This window comes from Echinococcus granulosus (assembly GCF_000524195.1).
Source record: "Echinococcus granulosus chromosome Unknown EG_S00081, whole genome shotgun sequence".
Taxonomy (NCBI): Eukaryota; Metazoa; Platyhelminthes; class Cestoda; order Cyclophyllidea; family Taeniidae; genus Echinococcus; species Echinococcus granulosus.
The window spans coordinates 232,438-248,627 of NW_020170461.1; the positions used below are offsets into that span (position 1 = coordinate 232,438).

A 16,190-nucleotide genomic window follows, 5' to 3' on the forward strand; every position below is an offset into this window, starting at 1 on the left:
CAGTTTTTCACTAAGTTGTGGCTGCTTTAGAGGTGGCCGTTTCGGTAGCAAGAGGATGCAGGTCAGTCTACCTGAGAATTGAATCTCATGATAGAAAGGGGCTGACTAATCATAAATCCCATGGGATAACAATTTAAAAGGCCTGCATAAGATGGCCAAGAGGCTATCACAGATGTAGCCATCAATTCATCAATTCATCCATCTATTCATTTATTCATCCATTCACCCCTCCATCCATCAATCTCTAATGCATCCATCCATCCTTCCATTCATTCATCCAATAACCATCCATTCATCCATCCCTCCACCCCGCATTTATCCGTCCATCTATATTCGGTGTAACACTTTCCGATTCTATTCTCCCTCCGTAATTTTAAAATTGCAGTTCTTCTACCTCTTCTCCATCTTTGGTTTGACCGATTTGACAAGTCACATGAAGCTCCAGAATGCAAATGATGCTAGTTCTTAAAGATCGCAACGCAGTTTTCCTTTTGGCGCCTAATTTATTACTAAAGTATTTCATCCTTTCCTTCTAGCTCTCCTTCATTCAATGCACAAGTTGGGTTAAAATCAGCTACTTCGTCTTGAATTCAATATTCTAAGAATAGAAGACTGCGTATTCCCAAGCTCTCACTTTAAGTCTTCCTTGCAGTTAAGGTGGCATCATTTGGTCAGAATTTGCTTCCGTTGTAGTAAACAAAGTTGCCAAAAGCATTCAGAATCATGAAAACTTTTAATGGTTGCACTTCTCAGTTCCCAAATTCTGGAAAAAATGGTTTTTGGAAGTCTGCCTACCTTAGTTTCAAACTATCTATTCATCTGTCAATGTGTGGGCAGATCTCAAGAGTATTCGGTGTAAAAAATTGGCAAAGATGAACCAGGGAACCGATTAATCTTTAGAGAGATATTGTCCTCCTAAACTGGTAGTAGTTAGAAGTTTGGAATGAGTGTCACATATACGTGTCGGGTGTTTTGTACCAGTTCGAGGTAAGTGATTGGACCAAAACTGGTTGCAAACAAATTAACCCAAGACAGTGAAATTCAGTTTTTCAATGAAAAAGTAATTTAATTCAGTATCCTAGAAATGAAGCAGTAGGGATCTTAGAATTTGGGTGAGGCGGCTGCAAATAGCTGCCGCTCCCACCCTTATCGTTACAATTCGAAAACAATTTATTATTATGCGTCAGCTAGACAGAGAGTCAATCAGTCGTCAAGCAATCTAACTGACATATGTGAAGGAAGTAAAGAACACTAACTTATTGGTCTCTAAAGCTTATTTTCATTTATATTCAATGCATGACATGTGACACCCTTGGATGTGGAAGCTTCCACAACTTTCCTAATTGCTATTGTCACGTCCATCCTCGAAATATGTTTTCCCAGTTCATGATCATTAAATAAAGAGGGCTTTCTTTAACCTAGTATTAACTACATTTAAAAAATTTTTCAGCATCTGATTTTGGGGAGCACACCCTTCTACCTCACCTTCTCCAAGCACCGTACCATCAAGTTCTGATGTGAAGCGCCTGTAGCTCTGAGAAGCGAATCGAACGAGCCGGAAAGATACTAGGTCCATTTAATTCACCTTCTTCGTGGATTTAAAGCGACAGAAAGCACCACAGATCACATTTAAGAACACCAAGGGATTGATGGATATCCATCCCTAATTTATAGCCCGTAAAGACGATGCCATTCATGCCATAAATTCCATTACATCGGGATAAAACGCAAACCTTTGTGCCCCTCCGGTAAAATTTAATGTATTTGGACCTAACTGTAAATCCAAACCCACAAGCTTGTCCAGTAGTACGCGCTTAATTAACCAGAGCACACGCCCTCCTGTCAGCCCACTCACACCCTTCCCACCCCGCACCACTCACCCAGCCATCCGTTTTATGTCCGCCTGCGTGTGTGTGGGGCTTGCTGTCCATGGCATGGCCCCACCTCAGTCGAAGGCGAGGTGGGCATAGAAAGTTCAGTTAAATCATTAGCCTTGTCAAAATTGTCGCCAGAAAAGCCATCAACTGTTTTCCTATCAGCTGCTGTTGCCACTCTCACTACCACCACTATTATTACACAGCGCCAAGGTATGACCGGTGGGTTCCTAAACACTCACCATCACTTATCTTAACACTTGCCTTCATTGGTCTTGGTATCTAGCGCTAGGAAATGTGAGCAGATCTTAGAGAGGATTTGCAATCTGGAAGGTCTTCTACAAATCTCCCAAAAAAACATCCACAACTTAACTGGGAAAAGACATGAGATTAGCTAAAAGCGTAATTTGTTTAACTACGCTCACTCAACTTGATTGCGAGATCATTTGGCCAGATCCTTATTCCGGAAAGTGATTAAATGTTATTAAGAGAGAAGGGAGAACGCACCTGCATTACTGTCCGAAAGGAGTAAGGGGGGAATGGGGTTTCCCAAGTTCTGTTTATTCACTAGCCCTGTCAAAATTGGCGCCAAGAATGCCATCAACTGGTTCCTCTCAGCTGTTTTTGTTGTTGTTGTTGCCGCTGCTACAACAGTCACAAGTTTGACCACTGAACATATTTGTGTTGGGTAGAATCGGCACCAGCGGTAGTTGTTTATTTCCCTCAAAGCGCCTCATTTGTCTCTCCAATATGGCCTTATTGGAGTATTTGTTGTTGCATCTGCATTTTTTCGCTCTGGAACTCGAAACATTGGTTAATAGGGCAAGGCTACTTTCTTTTCAAAAAGAGGCTTAAATTGAAGGTTTGAAGTCACTGCAGCCCGTCAATTCCTCGAAAAGTACCAGAAGGAGCTTGTGATTTTGACCCTAGAAGCTTCAGATCCTCATTTTCTTCCTTCATGGCCAATCTAGGGTCTTTTACTCTTGTAGAGACGAGAGCGAGGCTATAAAAAACTGCGTCCTTTATCAACCCTGTTTTCTTAGAGATGGTGCTCTTAAAATTTTCCTGTGTTTGATCATGCAAAATCAGTCAGGGTGTCGCCATCTCCTCGTTGAATAATACCACATAGAGTTAAGGTCTATCCAAGAAGTGGAAGGACTTTAAAACCTTCCCCTTCAGGGAGAAAATTCTCAGCTCATTCCTTTTTCTTGCTTTCCTGTAATTTGCCCCTTTAGTAGGTGGGGAAGAAAACAAGAAAATAAATCGCAACCAAATTCATCAATGCCAAAGGCCTCCTTGTTTTAAAGGTAAACTAAACCCCAAACCTTCACAATGCTAATGAAGTCAAGGTTCCAGCCAACCATGTGTGCAGGCTTTCGAGTCTCCCCTGCCATCCAATATCCAAGATCTGGTTCGTATAAGCTCTCTGGTGTGGGTGTGTGTGTGTGTCTTCGATTTATGGAGAAACAGAGGGAAGAACGGGAGAGAGGGGAAAAGGGAGTGAGGGCGACGAGCAAACACCGTGTGAGGGACCCCAACAGCTGTCGCAGTGTAGCTTGGCGCCAACCAAATCTACCCACCCGTTTCCCATTACCACCGCGCATTGCATTGCATCGCACCGACATTTGTGCGTAAATCACACGATAAGACAAGAAACACTGTGGCTTTGGTAGTGAAGGCTTATTGAATGGGCTTTCAATGAGTTTTAAGCCTCATCATTTGCCATTTATTCCTAAAAGTGTTACCTTTCTTCATCACTTGTAGGTTTCCACGTTTTTAAGCCTTGCAAATTTGACCGTGAAACAGTAGTATTCTAGAAGGGCCAGAAGACTTGCTTATGCTAGGGCTCTCACTAAAATATTAAATAACCAAAATCTGCTTGTTCTTATCCTGGGGATCTCGTATTTCTTAGTGGTAGAGGAGAGTCGGTATATCTGTAGCAAAATAATGTCATATGGATGTAATCATTGGATTTTGTGATATCCCCTCTCAATAGGATAGTGTTTCCTTGAAGATCCACAGGGTTGGAAGTAGAAATTGTACATGGCATCCATCCATTTTGCATCCATTAAGATCTTACTTGTAAATGTCTAAATCTCAACAGGTGAACTATTGTGTCTGAGATACACGACACCAAACTGAAACATAGGCCTTTGTCGACAAAACAGTATGTCTCGATAAGTTAGGAAACAACTGTCCCTTTCTTAATTATATTCTCCAATTTTCCATCCTATTTCTTGGTTGGTCTTATGATTGGGTAATGACAGGAACAGGTGCTACTTGCCACATTGAGCTCAAGGGAATATTCCCAAGAAAAAACAGGGGTTGAGGGAAGAGTCAGCACCTCCATTCATTCACAAATCCAACATTTTCTTTTGTAGGCCCCTTTGCCTACAAGATTCCGGGTATGACAGAGAAGATGTTGCTTCGGTTAAAGAGAAAGGAGGTGGGTTTAAAGGTGCCCTTTGATTCCTCAAGTGAACGTATCACCAAGACAGCAGCAAAGAGGTGTGAAGGACCGGGTCCCCACGACTATTATAACAAGCTGCAGCCTGAGTGCAGACGCGAGATTCCAGAAAAGATCTCCATTTCTCGTAGAAACTCAGATTCTCGTGCTCCAATTGAACGCGAGGTTCGGAATTCCCTAACATGGATAATTTGCTTGTTAAGAAATGGCCCTTAAAAGTTACCTCCCTCATTATGGTTCCAGAGGTCGATTTGGACCTAATCTGTAGGCACATGGAACTTAATCTTGCAAGATTTCGTCCGGTGTGGTGTATGCTTTTGTATCCCTTGGATCTTGAAATGAATCTGGACACCCACATGATGAGTATAGACGGCTCCTGGAGTCGATGAGTTTGAAGTAGCTCTTCTGTTATGTGTCCTTGTAGTCCAGTCATCTGAAAGGGTTGTCATCCTCCCGGTAGTAATCAATCGATCCATTCAGATGTAAATCTGTTTATTGCCTTTTTTACATTACAGAGATGTCCACCACCCACCACCTACGACGTGACAATGGCCTTCAAGGCGCTCAAAGATCACAGAAGTTTCCGTGCATCTAGACGCGACAAATCCAATGAGGCCTTTTTGTGCTCCAGTCCACGGTTCACCAAGTATACAGAAGGTGTGGCTGGTTTCATCGCTAATCCAGGTAGGGAATCGGTTTCAAAACCTCTCGGGTTTGCTAGGTTCACCGGCAAGAGATTGGGTTAAATAACATAGCCAGACACCAGCCGACAGCACATCAATAACTCCCTTTGAGTATATTAAGTCAGAAAAAAAAAAACTTTCCCGTTGGTGGCTAAGAATGAGGAATTGTCTACCTTAGGTGGAGATTTTACACCCCTCAGGTTAACCATCCCAATCGAGTCAACCCTACTCCTGGACAAACTGCAGGAGTATGGGGATGGCATGCGATTCTGACGTGCGGTTTTGTGTGATTGGCAATGCCATCTACTCCATCTCCGTGAGGAAGGTAAACAGTTCTTCCGTCTTCAAGTTGTTTCCCAGTGAGGATTCACAAAACAAAACAAGACGGGGAACAAAAAAGGGCAAATAGCTTGTGAATAATAGATGAAGCGTAATCAAGAGGTAGCATCCAGAAGTAGGCTTTCGATATAGAAGGTCTATTTTACCTATTTATAAAATAGGCAATAGAGGGGGGAAGCTAATTGCACGAGTTATGGCTGTTAAGGGGACTTGATAAATTTTCACGACGGTAACATGGCCCGATCTTCCCCTCTCCTTAGGTCCAGGTGCATACTGTGTGAAACGCGATCCTCAACCAAAATGCGGAACATTTAGACGGACCGAGGAACGATTCAGGGATGTGGATAATGGTCAACCTGGTCCAGCGGATTATAAGGTAAAAAACTGTTCTACCATGCAGGAGACAAAATTTTAGTAGTATATGATTTTACTCTGTGGAAAAGTTCACGTTATCAGGGTTATGAGGAAAGATTCTGCCTAACGAATCGTCAAATTCCTATTGTTAAACCGCCTTCAAAGACATATCTAAGTGGACCTTGTTGATGCTTTAGTCCTTTGTTGCATACGTCACCCTCATATTTTGCCAGGGTGGATAGTTTTCATCCAAGCAATCCGGTATAGAAGCAGGTTAACCGCTGTCGTGTTGAGGGGATGAAAGGTTGGAGGCTTGGTTGGAGACTATGCCACTGAGGTCGCGTAGTTATCCCAACATTGGAGCGTGATGTTAAGTCAGCCTCGTCCATCTTTTGATTATCCTTCGCGGTGCTACCTGAGGTTGCCCTTCCGTTTTGGGTGCAATGAAGACTTACTTCCAACTATCCCGTATCCATCCTGTAGCCATCCTCTGTCCCATGTACATCCATTTATCTCCTATCCATCTATCCATCCATTCCGTGTGGATAGACTTAATTTAGTGATGCAAGCAATTAGCATTTCATTTCCAACTTGCACTGCCTGTATAAGAAGACATTTGATTGCAACATCAGTGATCCCCCTCGTCGCTCCCATTCACTCCCTTTGGCGTCACATCTAACCTCTTAGCTCCTTTGGGAGAAACGCAGAATTCCCTGGCTTATTAATACTCCCGTCTAGACGATCCAACATAGTGGGTGTGCAATACACGGCAGTAACTCTCTTCACCTCCTTTCTGTCTATCTTCACTGCTGTATTGCCAACCCTGTAGGTGGCAGTACAGTTGCCAGACACGTCCATCAAGTATCGCCTAATCACGTTAACCACATATTTACGTCTGACGTGGTTCCGACCACCCTCCTCTGATGCCAATCTCTACAGATTGCGTGATTCGCGACAGAGAGCAGATAGTCTCCCCCTTCTATGCCACTGCCATCCCCACAGAGTGCTAGGTCGTCTTTGAAGGTTGTAATAAGCTCTACTGGTAAAAAAAATAGTCGACAGTATGCCAAGCATTACCTTCCATCCACTCTGTCAAAATGGAGGGATAAACTACGGCTGTTAAAGAACCCGCGTAGGTTAGCGTACAGTAAAACAAGCGCCAAATAACCGCAATAAATTAATGGCGAACATACTTACGCGTATGTCAAAAATGCGGTTACTGGCTACTTAAAATTTACCCCTTTTCTCTCCACGAATTGAATGTCAGATTTTTACCCACAGACCGTAGATTGGTTTATTAGCCACCTTTTCACTTCGAAGGTAGAGCCTAAATGCCAGGAATTGAAAGGAGAACGAGATAAAGTGAAAACTACACCCATTGCGCGCACAGCGACCCTGTTAATGGGCTTATTTTCTCCTTCATTAAATATGAAGGGTGTTAAAACTCTCTTTGGCTTTCCCTTTTTAACGTGCACATACTTTTATTCACTTCCTCTGGATATTTCTATTTATAGCTTAAGGAATATTGCAAGGGAGGGGATCATGAATCCACACACTCTGCCGTGTCTTCCTAGAAAGGATTTTCATTCACCTAAGGGTATTTGTCCTGAAGAGTAGAGAGGGGAGAATTTTTTGTGGCAATGTTTTCACCAACCCCACCCTCTCATCCATCCATCCGATAAATCAGTGAGGAGAAAAAGCATGACTTCTTACTGCGCTTTAAAATGGAAGGTGGGAGGTTATTTTACCCCATTCTCGTCCTTGTCTTTTGCAGCTCTATGACAAACACTTGACAACCACATAATCAAATGGGAAATGGGTTGAGGGGAATTAACTGGGGCTAAGCTTTCACTTAGCTTAGTGCAACTAAACCCACGAGTTTACCTTGCATCATGTGAGAGTAGAAGTTGTAAAAATGGTCAAAAATGACAACCATTTCCTTGTACAATACTGCCTTTCTTGCATATACTACTTTGGAGTTTGATTATTAGCACTTAGAACCTTTTCCTGATAGCATCTGTTTTCAATCGGTTCATTGATGTAGTACAGAGTCGTACACACTTTCTGGAAGCCACGTACCCCACTTAAGTCCGTTTTGCTCCACGGTTGTCGCCAGAACGACTGAGTTATAGTAATCTACCTGGGTCCAGAAGGGGATTAGTACCTGCTGGTCTGTGACCCCAGCTACCCCAAAATATAAAGGCAAGCCAAGTGTCTGGTTGGTATTACTTCTATCTCCATCCGTTAAACTAAGAAAGTTGTCAGAATTGCTCGGGTGAATTTCAAATTCTTTACGCAAGTTAAAATTTCCCACTTTTTATATGCTTCTTGATTTGCAGTCAATTTTTATCTTTGCATGAAACAAATGTTAACTCCCATTACATGGCTTGACAAGTAAAATGTTCTTCAATTACATCCTTTGTTTAGCAAGGAATAAGGAGGGGCAAGAATTAAATTGATGAGAGAAAGACAACTACTTTTCCTCATCCTCTCCCCTCTAGCGTCATCTAATCGCTTGAGCTTATTCTACCGCCATAGGAGTCTTCACACGAGAATGTTCAGCCCTTTTAAAGAAGGCAAAATTGGGAACTTGTAAGTCATTTTTGATGAAGCCTCTTTGGCGGGAGACATTGTCACAACCTCAATTTATCCCTCACTGCATCAAATAGGACGAAAGGATCTAAATCACCAGTACGTAGTCCAAGTCTGAATCAAGAATTCCTCAGCATGGGAAAATGGAATAAAGGACTTTCTGTAATATTTTACCTCCTAATGCCCATTAGAGGAATTGGCGGAAAGAAAGAAGTGTCTTCAATGCCCCACATAGCCCCATTCTCCGCTCTTCTTTGGCTCACAATTACTACCTTACCGACGGTCAGCTCTGGATTTTCCCAATTTATAAATGAGGCGATTAATCCACCATATTAGCATAAATGTGGGTAACAATAATAAATGAGTAATTTGGGGAAATTCAGTCAATCGTATGGATAAAGCATGCTATAACCACGAGTGGAATCAGTCAAAAGGTTACCTCTAACCCAGGGGTGTGTCAAGACAGGTGGCACACGGATTTAAATGCGAGAATTGCTTATCCCCACTGCACTCCAACTTTTAAGTCCTCAAGGAATTTTTGCTTCTTTTTACTCACTCAGAAAGACTCAGCTAATGTGACAGGCAGGTGTTGATTTGTCAAGAAATGTTCAACCAGGTTCTCACACCTATGCAAGTGTGGGTTTTGACAAGTTTATCTCTTTTAAGTTGTCACTTTGAAGTGAAGACAGTGCAAATACTTGAAAGTTAATCGTATCAAGTAGGAGTATTTGTTTTTGCCAAGCCTTTTGAGTATATGTGTCATCAATCGGGGCAGTGCGAGGTGGGGTGGACGGAGAGGCAGATCATTTTCCCCTCCTCCAGACCACTTCTTCCCCTTCACATGACAGTAGATTCGACTATGAGGGAAGAGAAAGAGAACAAATAAACAAATAAAAGAGAAAAAATCAATCTAAATAAAGCTTTAAAGGGCGGGAAATAAAAGTTGAAGCGATGCAGTGCAAATGCACTTCCATCGGGAACAGTCTACTGAAATGAACTTTTAAGTAGGCCCAAAATTTTAAAATGAATCATTATTTTATGCGGTACTAATACGTAAATATTTAAGGGGAAACAAAAGTCAGACAAGCAAGCCATTTTGGAGGAGAGGAAAAGGGAAAAAAATCAGGATTCTCATTAACGTAAACAAAGCTGTGTTTTGTTTTGGTCAAAAAACTAATTTAGCGTGGGACAAGGAGGTGTCCTAGAAAGTTAGCTTCATAGCGATTCCCATGGAGCCCTCATTAATTTTTCACTTTAAATGAATAGAGAAAGGCGTGATTAGCATTTGTTAATTGATTTGAACATACCCATCATTAGGGGTGGGGTGGAAGGCGGCGTGCGGGCTTCGCCTGCAGCAGTCATTAATCATAGGCCTTAAAAGAGGGAATAAGAAACGAAAAAGAGGGATGAACGCAGTATCCTTAACTCCATTGTAACCCTTTATACCTTCGTTGTGGTCTTCTTCTCTCCCGCTTTTTTGAATCTTCTCGGTTCTGATGCATATCTACAATTACTGAGGCGGAATTCGGAAGAAGGTGAGAATGTGGCATTAAGAATTTTTCCCCACATGAAACAAACGATTGGTAGCGTAGAAGAATAAAAGAAGAAAGTAGACGCCAAGGCTTGATTTAAAACTTTTCTAAAAATTAAAAGGAGTTTTTTAATTTTTTTTTGTGAAAATGAAAGACTCCACACCTCTTCTCCCCAACCAAAAAGGCCATTCTGATTAAGGAGAGGCAAGACTTACTGCCTTTATAATTTTGCTGTATAATAAGTCTTAATTCCTTTTATTGCATTAAATTTCGAAGTGTAGAAGTTTTTATCCCTTTTCTGCATCCATTTTTATTCGAAGCTGGATCCGGCTGTTGGAAGTAGTGTCTACATCCGAACCTTCAATGTGACGCTGAGGAGGCGCACCACGTCTGCACCAGCTCACGTGAAACACTGAGGAAACCGTAAGTCTTCACAACACATTTTGGGCGCTTTTTCTTCCAAGTTTTGTCTTTAAAGCTCCCTTGACGGTAAAAAGTGTTAGAATCGGGTCACCCCTAAAGCCTGACCATAAGTCCTTCGATTGAGGCTTTATTGTAAAAGCTGAGCAATTTTGTGTGCGTCCTGACTCTTGCTCTGTATTTTGTGACGTTTAAAAAGAGCAAAAAACAAATTTATAAAAGTTCTAAAAACGCCACATCCATTTGTGACATTCATGTCTGGCGGTTGCCTTGGCACCCATCTGGTGGACACCTGTTGAACGTACGGTCATCAAAAGCTAGGATGTAAATCTACCGTATATTTACGCCCTTTTTTCTACCTTATATTCAAAAATTAGTCCTTCATTTTTAAAAAAGAGAATTAAAATTTTTCCATTCCTTATGTTTATGGCTGTAGACAACTGGGTGTCCGCGATGCTCTGTATTTCTTACTTCGATCTACCCATAGTTGACACCAGGAGAAAAAATAGACTATATAAATATAATATAAAATATAATAATAGAACAAAGGTAACAAAGGTAACAAAGTTACCTTTTTGGATAAAGTTAGCTAATACATTTTAGCTCCAAATGCATCAATCCCAAACCGATCGCTTATTAAATATAAGCAGTACATAATCAACGTTGATAAGTACTATTGATATTCTCTCATCCTCCTCGTCTATTATCGCTCGTAACAAAGTAAAAAAAAGACATATTTTGAAAATTTTTGATTAAAAGGATTGCTTTTCTTGTTTTAGACAAAAAAATTTAAAAAGAAGCAAATGAGAAATAAGAAACCCACGAGTTTCAAAGAACAGAGGGAGAATGTCTTCTCCAACCCTTTAAAAAGAGAGAAAAATATGAAAAAAAAGTTGTAACTTTAGGTACATTTTTTGTATAGTTAGGAAAAAGCAGATGTGGGTGTCATTGTGGAGAAATTGAGGGACTACTTGGCATCAATTGACCAAATTTGGATGCCTTCCCACCTGGAAGGTGTTAGAAACGCGCCAGAGGCGTTACAGCTTTTGCGCATTCTTTCACCAACTTTCCCCTGTCTTGTCTAAAAACTGTCGGGAAAAAAGGCAAGGTAAAGGCAAAGGAACTCAACACCGCGTTATTTGGAAACTTTTCTTCACCCTATAGTGTGTGCTTTCATTCATTTGGGAAAAAACGAGAAATTTGGGGCGGAGGAAATGAAAACGATAAGATTGGCATAAATTTCCATGGGGCAAAAAGTAAATGCCAGATTATTGCAAAATGTGGATACGCTAGAAACGGCAAATCATGAATTCAGGGTTTGCGATTCTCTCGCGATAGGGAAAGTGGCCGTTTAGGCAACTGCAGAAGTGGATAAGGCCGCATCTTGATAAGGGGAAATCTTCCCCCCAAAGTTCTGCATTTCGAGAGGGGAGAGAGTTAAGGAGAAGAGTTGTAGAGAAGGGATAACAGTCACTACAGCCACGGGTTTTATTTGTTAAGTCACAACACCAGCTGCTCGTAGTTGATTACTCCTTTCCAGTGTCCTTTCCTCGCTTCTAATTTACTGTCACATATGTGTGACAGATGGAGTTAGGTATTTACTCACTATTTTGCTAAACCCTGCTTTATGGTAATGTGCTTCTGACAAGCACCGATGCAATTTGCATTGGATTAGCAAATGCTGGTAGTGGTTGTCAATTGGTGAGGTGAGTTATACAAAGACACATCAAAATTGCGCCCGCCGAAGTCGGAAAAATGACGAACTCTAAATTAACATGCAGCAAAAAGGAGGCCCTTCACCCCACGTATTGGACCGGAAGACGAATTTGGAGAACATTTGCATAAGTCACCACCGCTGCAAAAAACTAACATACATACTTCTCTAGAAGTTGTAAAATGTCGGAACACAAAATACGTTGGTTGTGTTTACTCCCAAGCAACGATTCAATCGGTTACCAGACATTTTTGGAAGGAAGACGAGAGGGTTAAAAAAAGAAGGGTGGAGGAAGGGCATTGAATATTGGGCAATTGCTTTAACTGTTTAGAGGGATGCACTTAGCCGATTGGTCAGACAACAAGATGCATTCCTTCCTTAAAAAGTAGAGGAGATGCCTTGTAGTAACTGTGTATCTAACGCTAAAGAAGGTGATTTTATTTCTAGAAAATTGAAAATAGACTTATTGGTAGTCTCGACTTTTACGAGGAATAACTGCACTTTTCCAATGACTTGATACTACTTATTTCCTCTAAGTGAGTAGAGGTGGCATGGGAGTCCATTAATGGAAGAGAAGTTACGAGCATCACAAGAAATTTTATATCTTATTTATTATTTCCAAAAAGAGATTATTGATAGGGGTTACCAAAAACAACGGAGGCTAGGGTATGTCAAAGGGAGTTGACTACCATATCACAAAACTGATACCTTCAAGAATTGTCAACGTTTTGAGCTGTTTTGTCTTGGAGAAAGAGCTTAAAAGACCATCAATTCAGGCTTTTCTTTAGTGACCTAGTAGTTTTGCTCACTCACCGTCATTTGTACTTTCATTTTGGTGGAGTGGTTTGGCAGGTCCTGTCCAGCAGCCTGCCATGTCTTCTTTATAGGTAGGGCTTTTTGACCTTCGGACATGACTCAAGACTTCGTGAAGATGGCAGTAGCAAGCATCCTGTGGTATCGACATGGGAGACCATCTGCTGAGAATCATTGGATCTATGGAGTCTAGCATCAGTAGAGGGTGGTCAAAGTCACGTTTGAATAAAACATGTGGTAGAGTGAATAGGTGGCATTCGGTAAACGCCTCTAGTAGTGGATTAGAATCCACGTGCGTGAGTGACAGTACAGTGGCAAAGAGAGCTCAAGAGATCTACTGTCGCATGCAGTACACTAAAGATGGTGCATCGTCTGGACGAGAGTAGCGTGAACCCGGAGAACCCTATCTCCTTCCCCACAAAGCGATTAAGAGCATGACTAAGACCTTGAAGAGGTTTGATGGGAGCAAGGAGACGCGATCATTGCCGCTGCTATCAGCTGTCCTCCTATCTTCTAGGAAGAATTTAATATCCATCATTTCTGCCTCATGATAGTTTTAAAGTGCTCCACCGTAAAGGTCGGAGAAGACGCTTTAAGGAGTGGGACATGCCCTGATCCCATGACTACTAGAGTTCTGCGTTTTGTATGTTTGTTTTGACGATATGGCCTTCTGGTCATACCCATAGCCTCCCAGGTCCTCCGCACTTTAATAATTAATCTTCTCCCCTACTAGCGTGGCTTATTGTGACCTCGGGGAAAAGCTGCCGGAGAATGACAATTCATTAGGTGGAATGTCCTTTAGTATGTATCCTCACATATTTAATTACAAGGGAAAAAAGTCACCCGTATGAGCGAGAAAACCTACTAAATAATTCTGAAATTTTTCTCTATGTTTTTACCTTCAGTTGAAGTGACCATAGTGGAAGACTGATCTTGTAATAGCATTATTTTAGTTTTTTCGGAGACCCTGACGGCCACTGCGGTGAGGTAGTGCTAAAGAAGGTGTTTCAAGTTACACAGTGGTTCCAGAAAAAAAAGGAATTTTTGACACCTCCACTGATTCTTATAAAACACAAAATCAACTTTAAATATTTCATCCACTCCACTTCTTGTCAATCAACTTTGACGTTGACATCACCGAAGTTATCACCATCCTCCTCCTCTCTGGTATATTTTAGCTCACCTCCTTCCTCATTTAGCTTGACGTGATTATCTTTATATTTTTGGCCAAAGCAGTTTTAAAATACTCCGAAAAGGTGAAATAACTTCCTGATTACAAAATTACTTGATCAGCTCCCGCCAGGAAGGCGACAGACCTATTCCTTCAGGAAAGTGTACTTGTGCTACGAAACCAGTGGTGTTGAGCAGTAGAATTTGCATCAAGGCATCCTCGGGAATTGGGAGAGGTGGAAGAAGACCTTTTAACCTTCAGGATCTTTTGAAGTGGGCAAAAGAATTGCTAGAGTTCTGTACGCCTCGCTGCAATGACTTGTTGTAACTTACAGGGGTCTCAGAAATTCAAAAGCTTAAGTGATGCAACAGTTCGTAGTCTACACCTATATCAAGTAGGAAAGGGAAGACGTGGGAAAAACCGACACTACCCACACTACAGACAAGCGGACAGACAAATGATACACTTCAATGACCATCAACGTGGTATTCACTTCCTCTCTCATAAGGGGTCGTTTGTTGACACACTGGCTGGCGATGCGAAGGAGGCCTTGGTAGTGGAATGTTTGTTAATCAGACAAAAGAGGTGCAATACTTATGTCGTTTTAATGCACCTTTCAGGGAGGAGGCAATCAGGAAATAAGAATTTCGTGACCGGATCGCCCTCTCCCGTACCTAGTAACTGCGGTTCTTCCCCTTCTTAAACGGTGTACTTTCCTTCTCCATCTTTTCCTCTTTAATAAATATGTCCAAAGTGAATCAACCGAGCTCGTCTAAGAACGCCGGGAATAGGGAAGTGGAGACCGATGAGTCTCGTCCTACAGAAGGATATACCATTCTAGAGCAGTCACCATCTCGTCTTTAGAAGGCTTTACATGCTTCACGGGTGTTGTGGGCTACGGAAGCAAATGTTTTATACTAATCGTCTACTTTCTGCAGGGGATGAAGCGGTGACTGAGAGTTGCCTGCCTTGTTACAAATTAATGAGCAAATAAAAGACCCATGATGTAAAGAAAGACTACCATCCAAAAATTTGCAAGATTTTGTCTAGTTTTTAGTTCCCCTCGCTTAATTCCTCTAATGGTACCTCTCTGAGTGATTGTTCACTTTTCTTGGCGCCGGAGGACTCCGCGATCCAGTGACGGAGGAAGAGACAGTTAAAATATGACAGCAAGATGGAAAATAGAGGTGGCTAGAGGGGTGCTGATTGGTTCTATGGCAAAACCTCCTTTTCATACTACCTTTGCGGAATTAGATTCAGGAGGAAGTGAAGAGCCAAACATGTCATGTGGCCATTTTGGCGTCCTTCAAAATGTCACCTTCCGCTCTGTAGAGGATGGCTTTTTCCTGCCTTTACCAATTACAGAGTTGAGTTTTAAGAAAAAAAAATAAATGCATCAAGGACGCCGAAATCGGTTGCTAGGTTAGACTTGGAACATCTCTGTTGCGTCGTGGTCACGCAACATCACCAAGACCAAAACAAGAAAGAAGATAAGGAGGTGGTAACAATTGCAGAAGTGTTCGTTCAGCCGTCCCTGATGTGGAGCACAAGAGCAACAAAGGGGGACCGAATTTCGGTGTAGGAGACAAAAATGATGCCTGCAGTACACGCACAGATGTGTTTCAAGCAACTCTGGAGAGGTGTACGCAAAGCAGATGGTTCGTAGCAATCACACCATTCATCATCACATACTCTCTGCCTTTTTGACGAAGAATTTGGTCACATAAATGAAGCAAATAGTCTTTTAAACCAAAAAAACCGACCTAAACTGGCAAATGTATCATAAATACGCCTAAAATTATCAGTATCAGTAGAATTGGGTCATATACTACTAAATTAAATAAGCAACCTTGGGCTTAACTTTATTTCACATATTCGTTAAAAAAACTGGAAATTCGAGGAGGTGGAGGTCTAGTTTCAGCACGACCTGAACCTTGTCAATTTCAATATCAAGTATTCATTTGCCTTTCTTTTATTCATGACACCAGGTAACCTCCATTTGGTGTGGCTTCAAGGGTGGAAAGGTTTAGCTCTCCCAGAGCCTACGGTTTTGAGTGCCGCCAAGGATGTCGGAAGTCGAGACAGCCAGTAAGGAGGAAGGATCACTAGAATAGATACTAGATCCTCCTAGGTCGGTTTATTCCACTAGCTGTGGAAAGCTTCTTGTTGCGTGGTCTTTCCCTAACGAGACACGGGATAACTGTGGGACCCATATTTGTAAATCGTGTTAT

At 41.8% G+C, this 16,190-nt stretch overlaps 1 protein-coding gene across 1 annotated transcript; it reads left to right on the plus strand. All coding sequences in view use genetic code 11, as the record gives it.

Annotated features, from left to right (window-relative positions):
* Nucleotides 1-3,206: 3,206 nt before the first annotated feature.
* EGR_07585 (hypothetical protein) lies at nt 3,207-6,738 on the plus strand (the record flags this gene model as incomplete). The annotated part of the gene is made up of 5 exons (XM_024496834.1): nt 3,207-3,501; nt 4,256-4,506; nt 4,857-5,025; nt 5,624-5,739; nt 6,547-6,738. The coding sequence occupies 5 exons, from the start codon at nt 3,207-3,209 to the stop codon at nt 6,736-6,738; spliced, it is 1,023 nt and encodes a 340-aa protein (XP_024348770.1).
* Nucleotides 6,739-16,190: the final 9,452 nt, after the last annotated feature.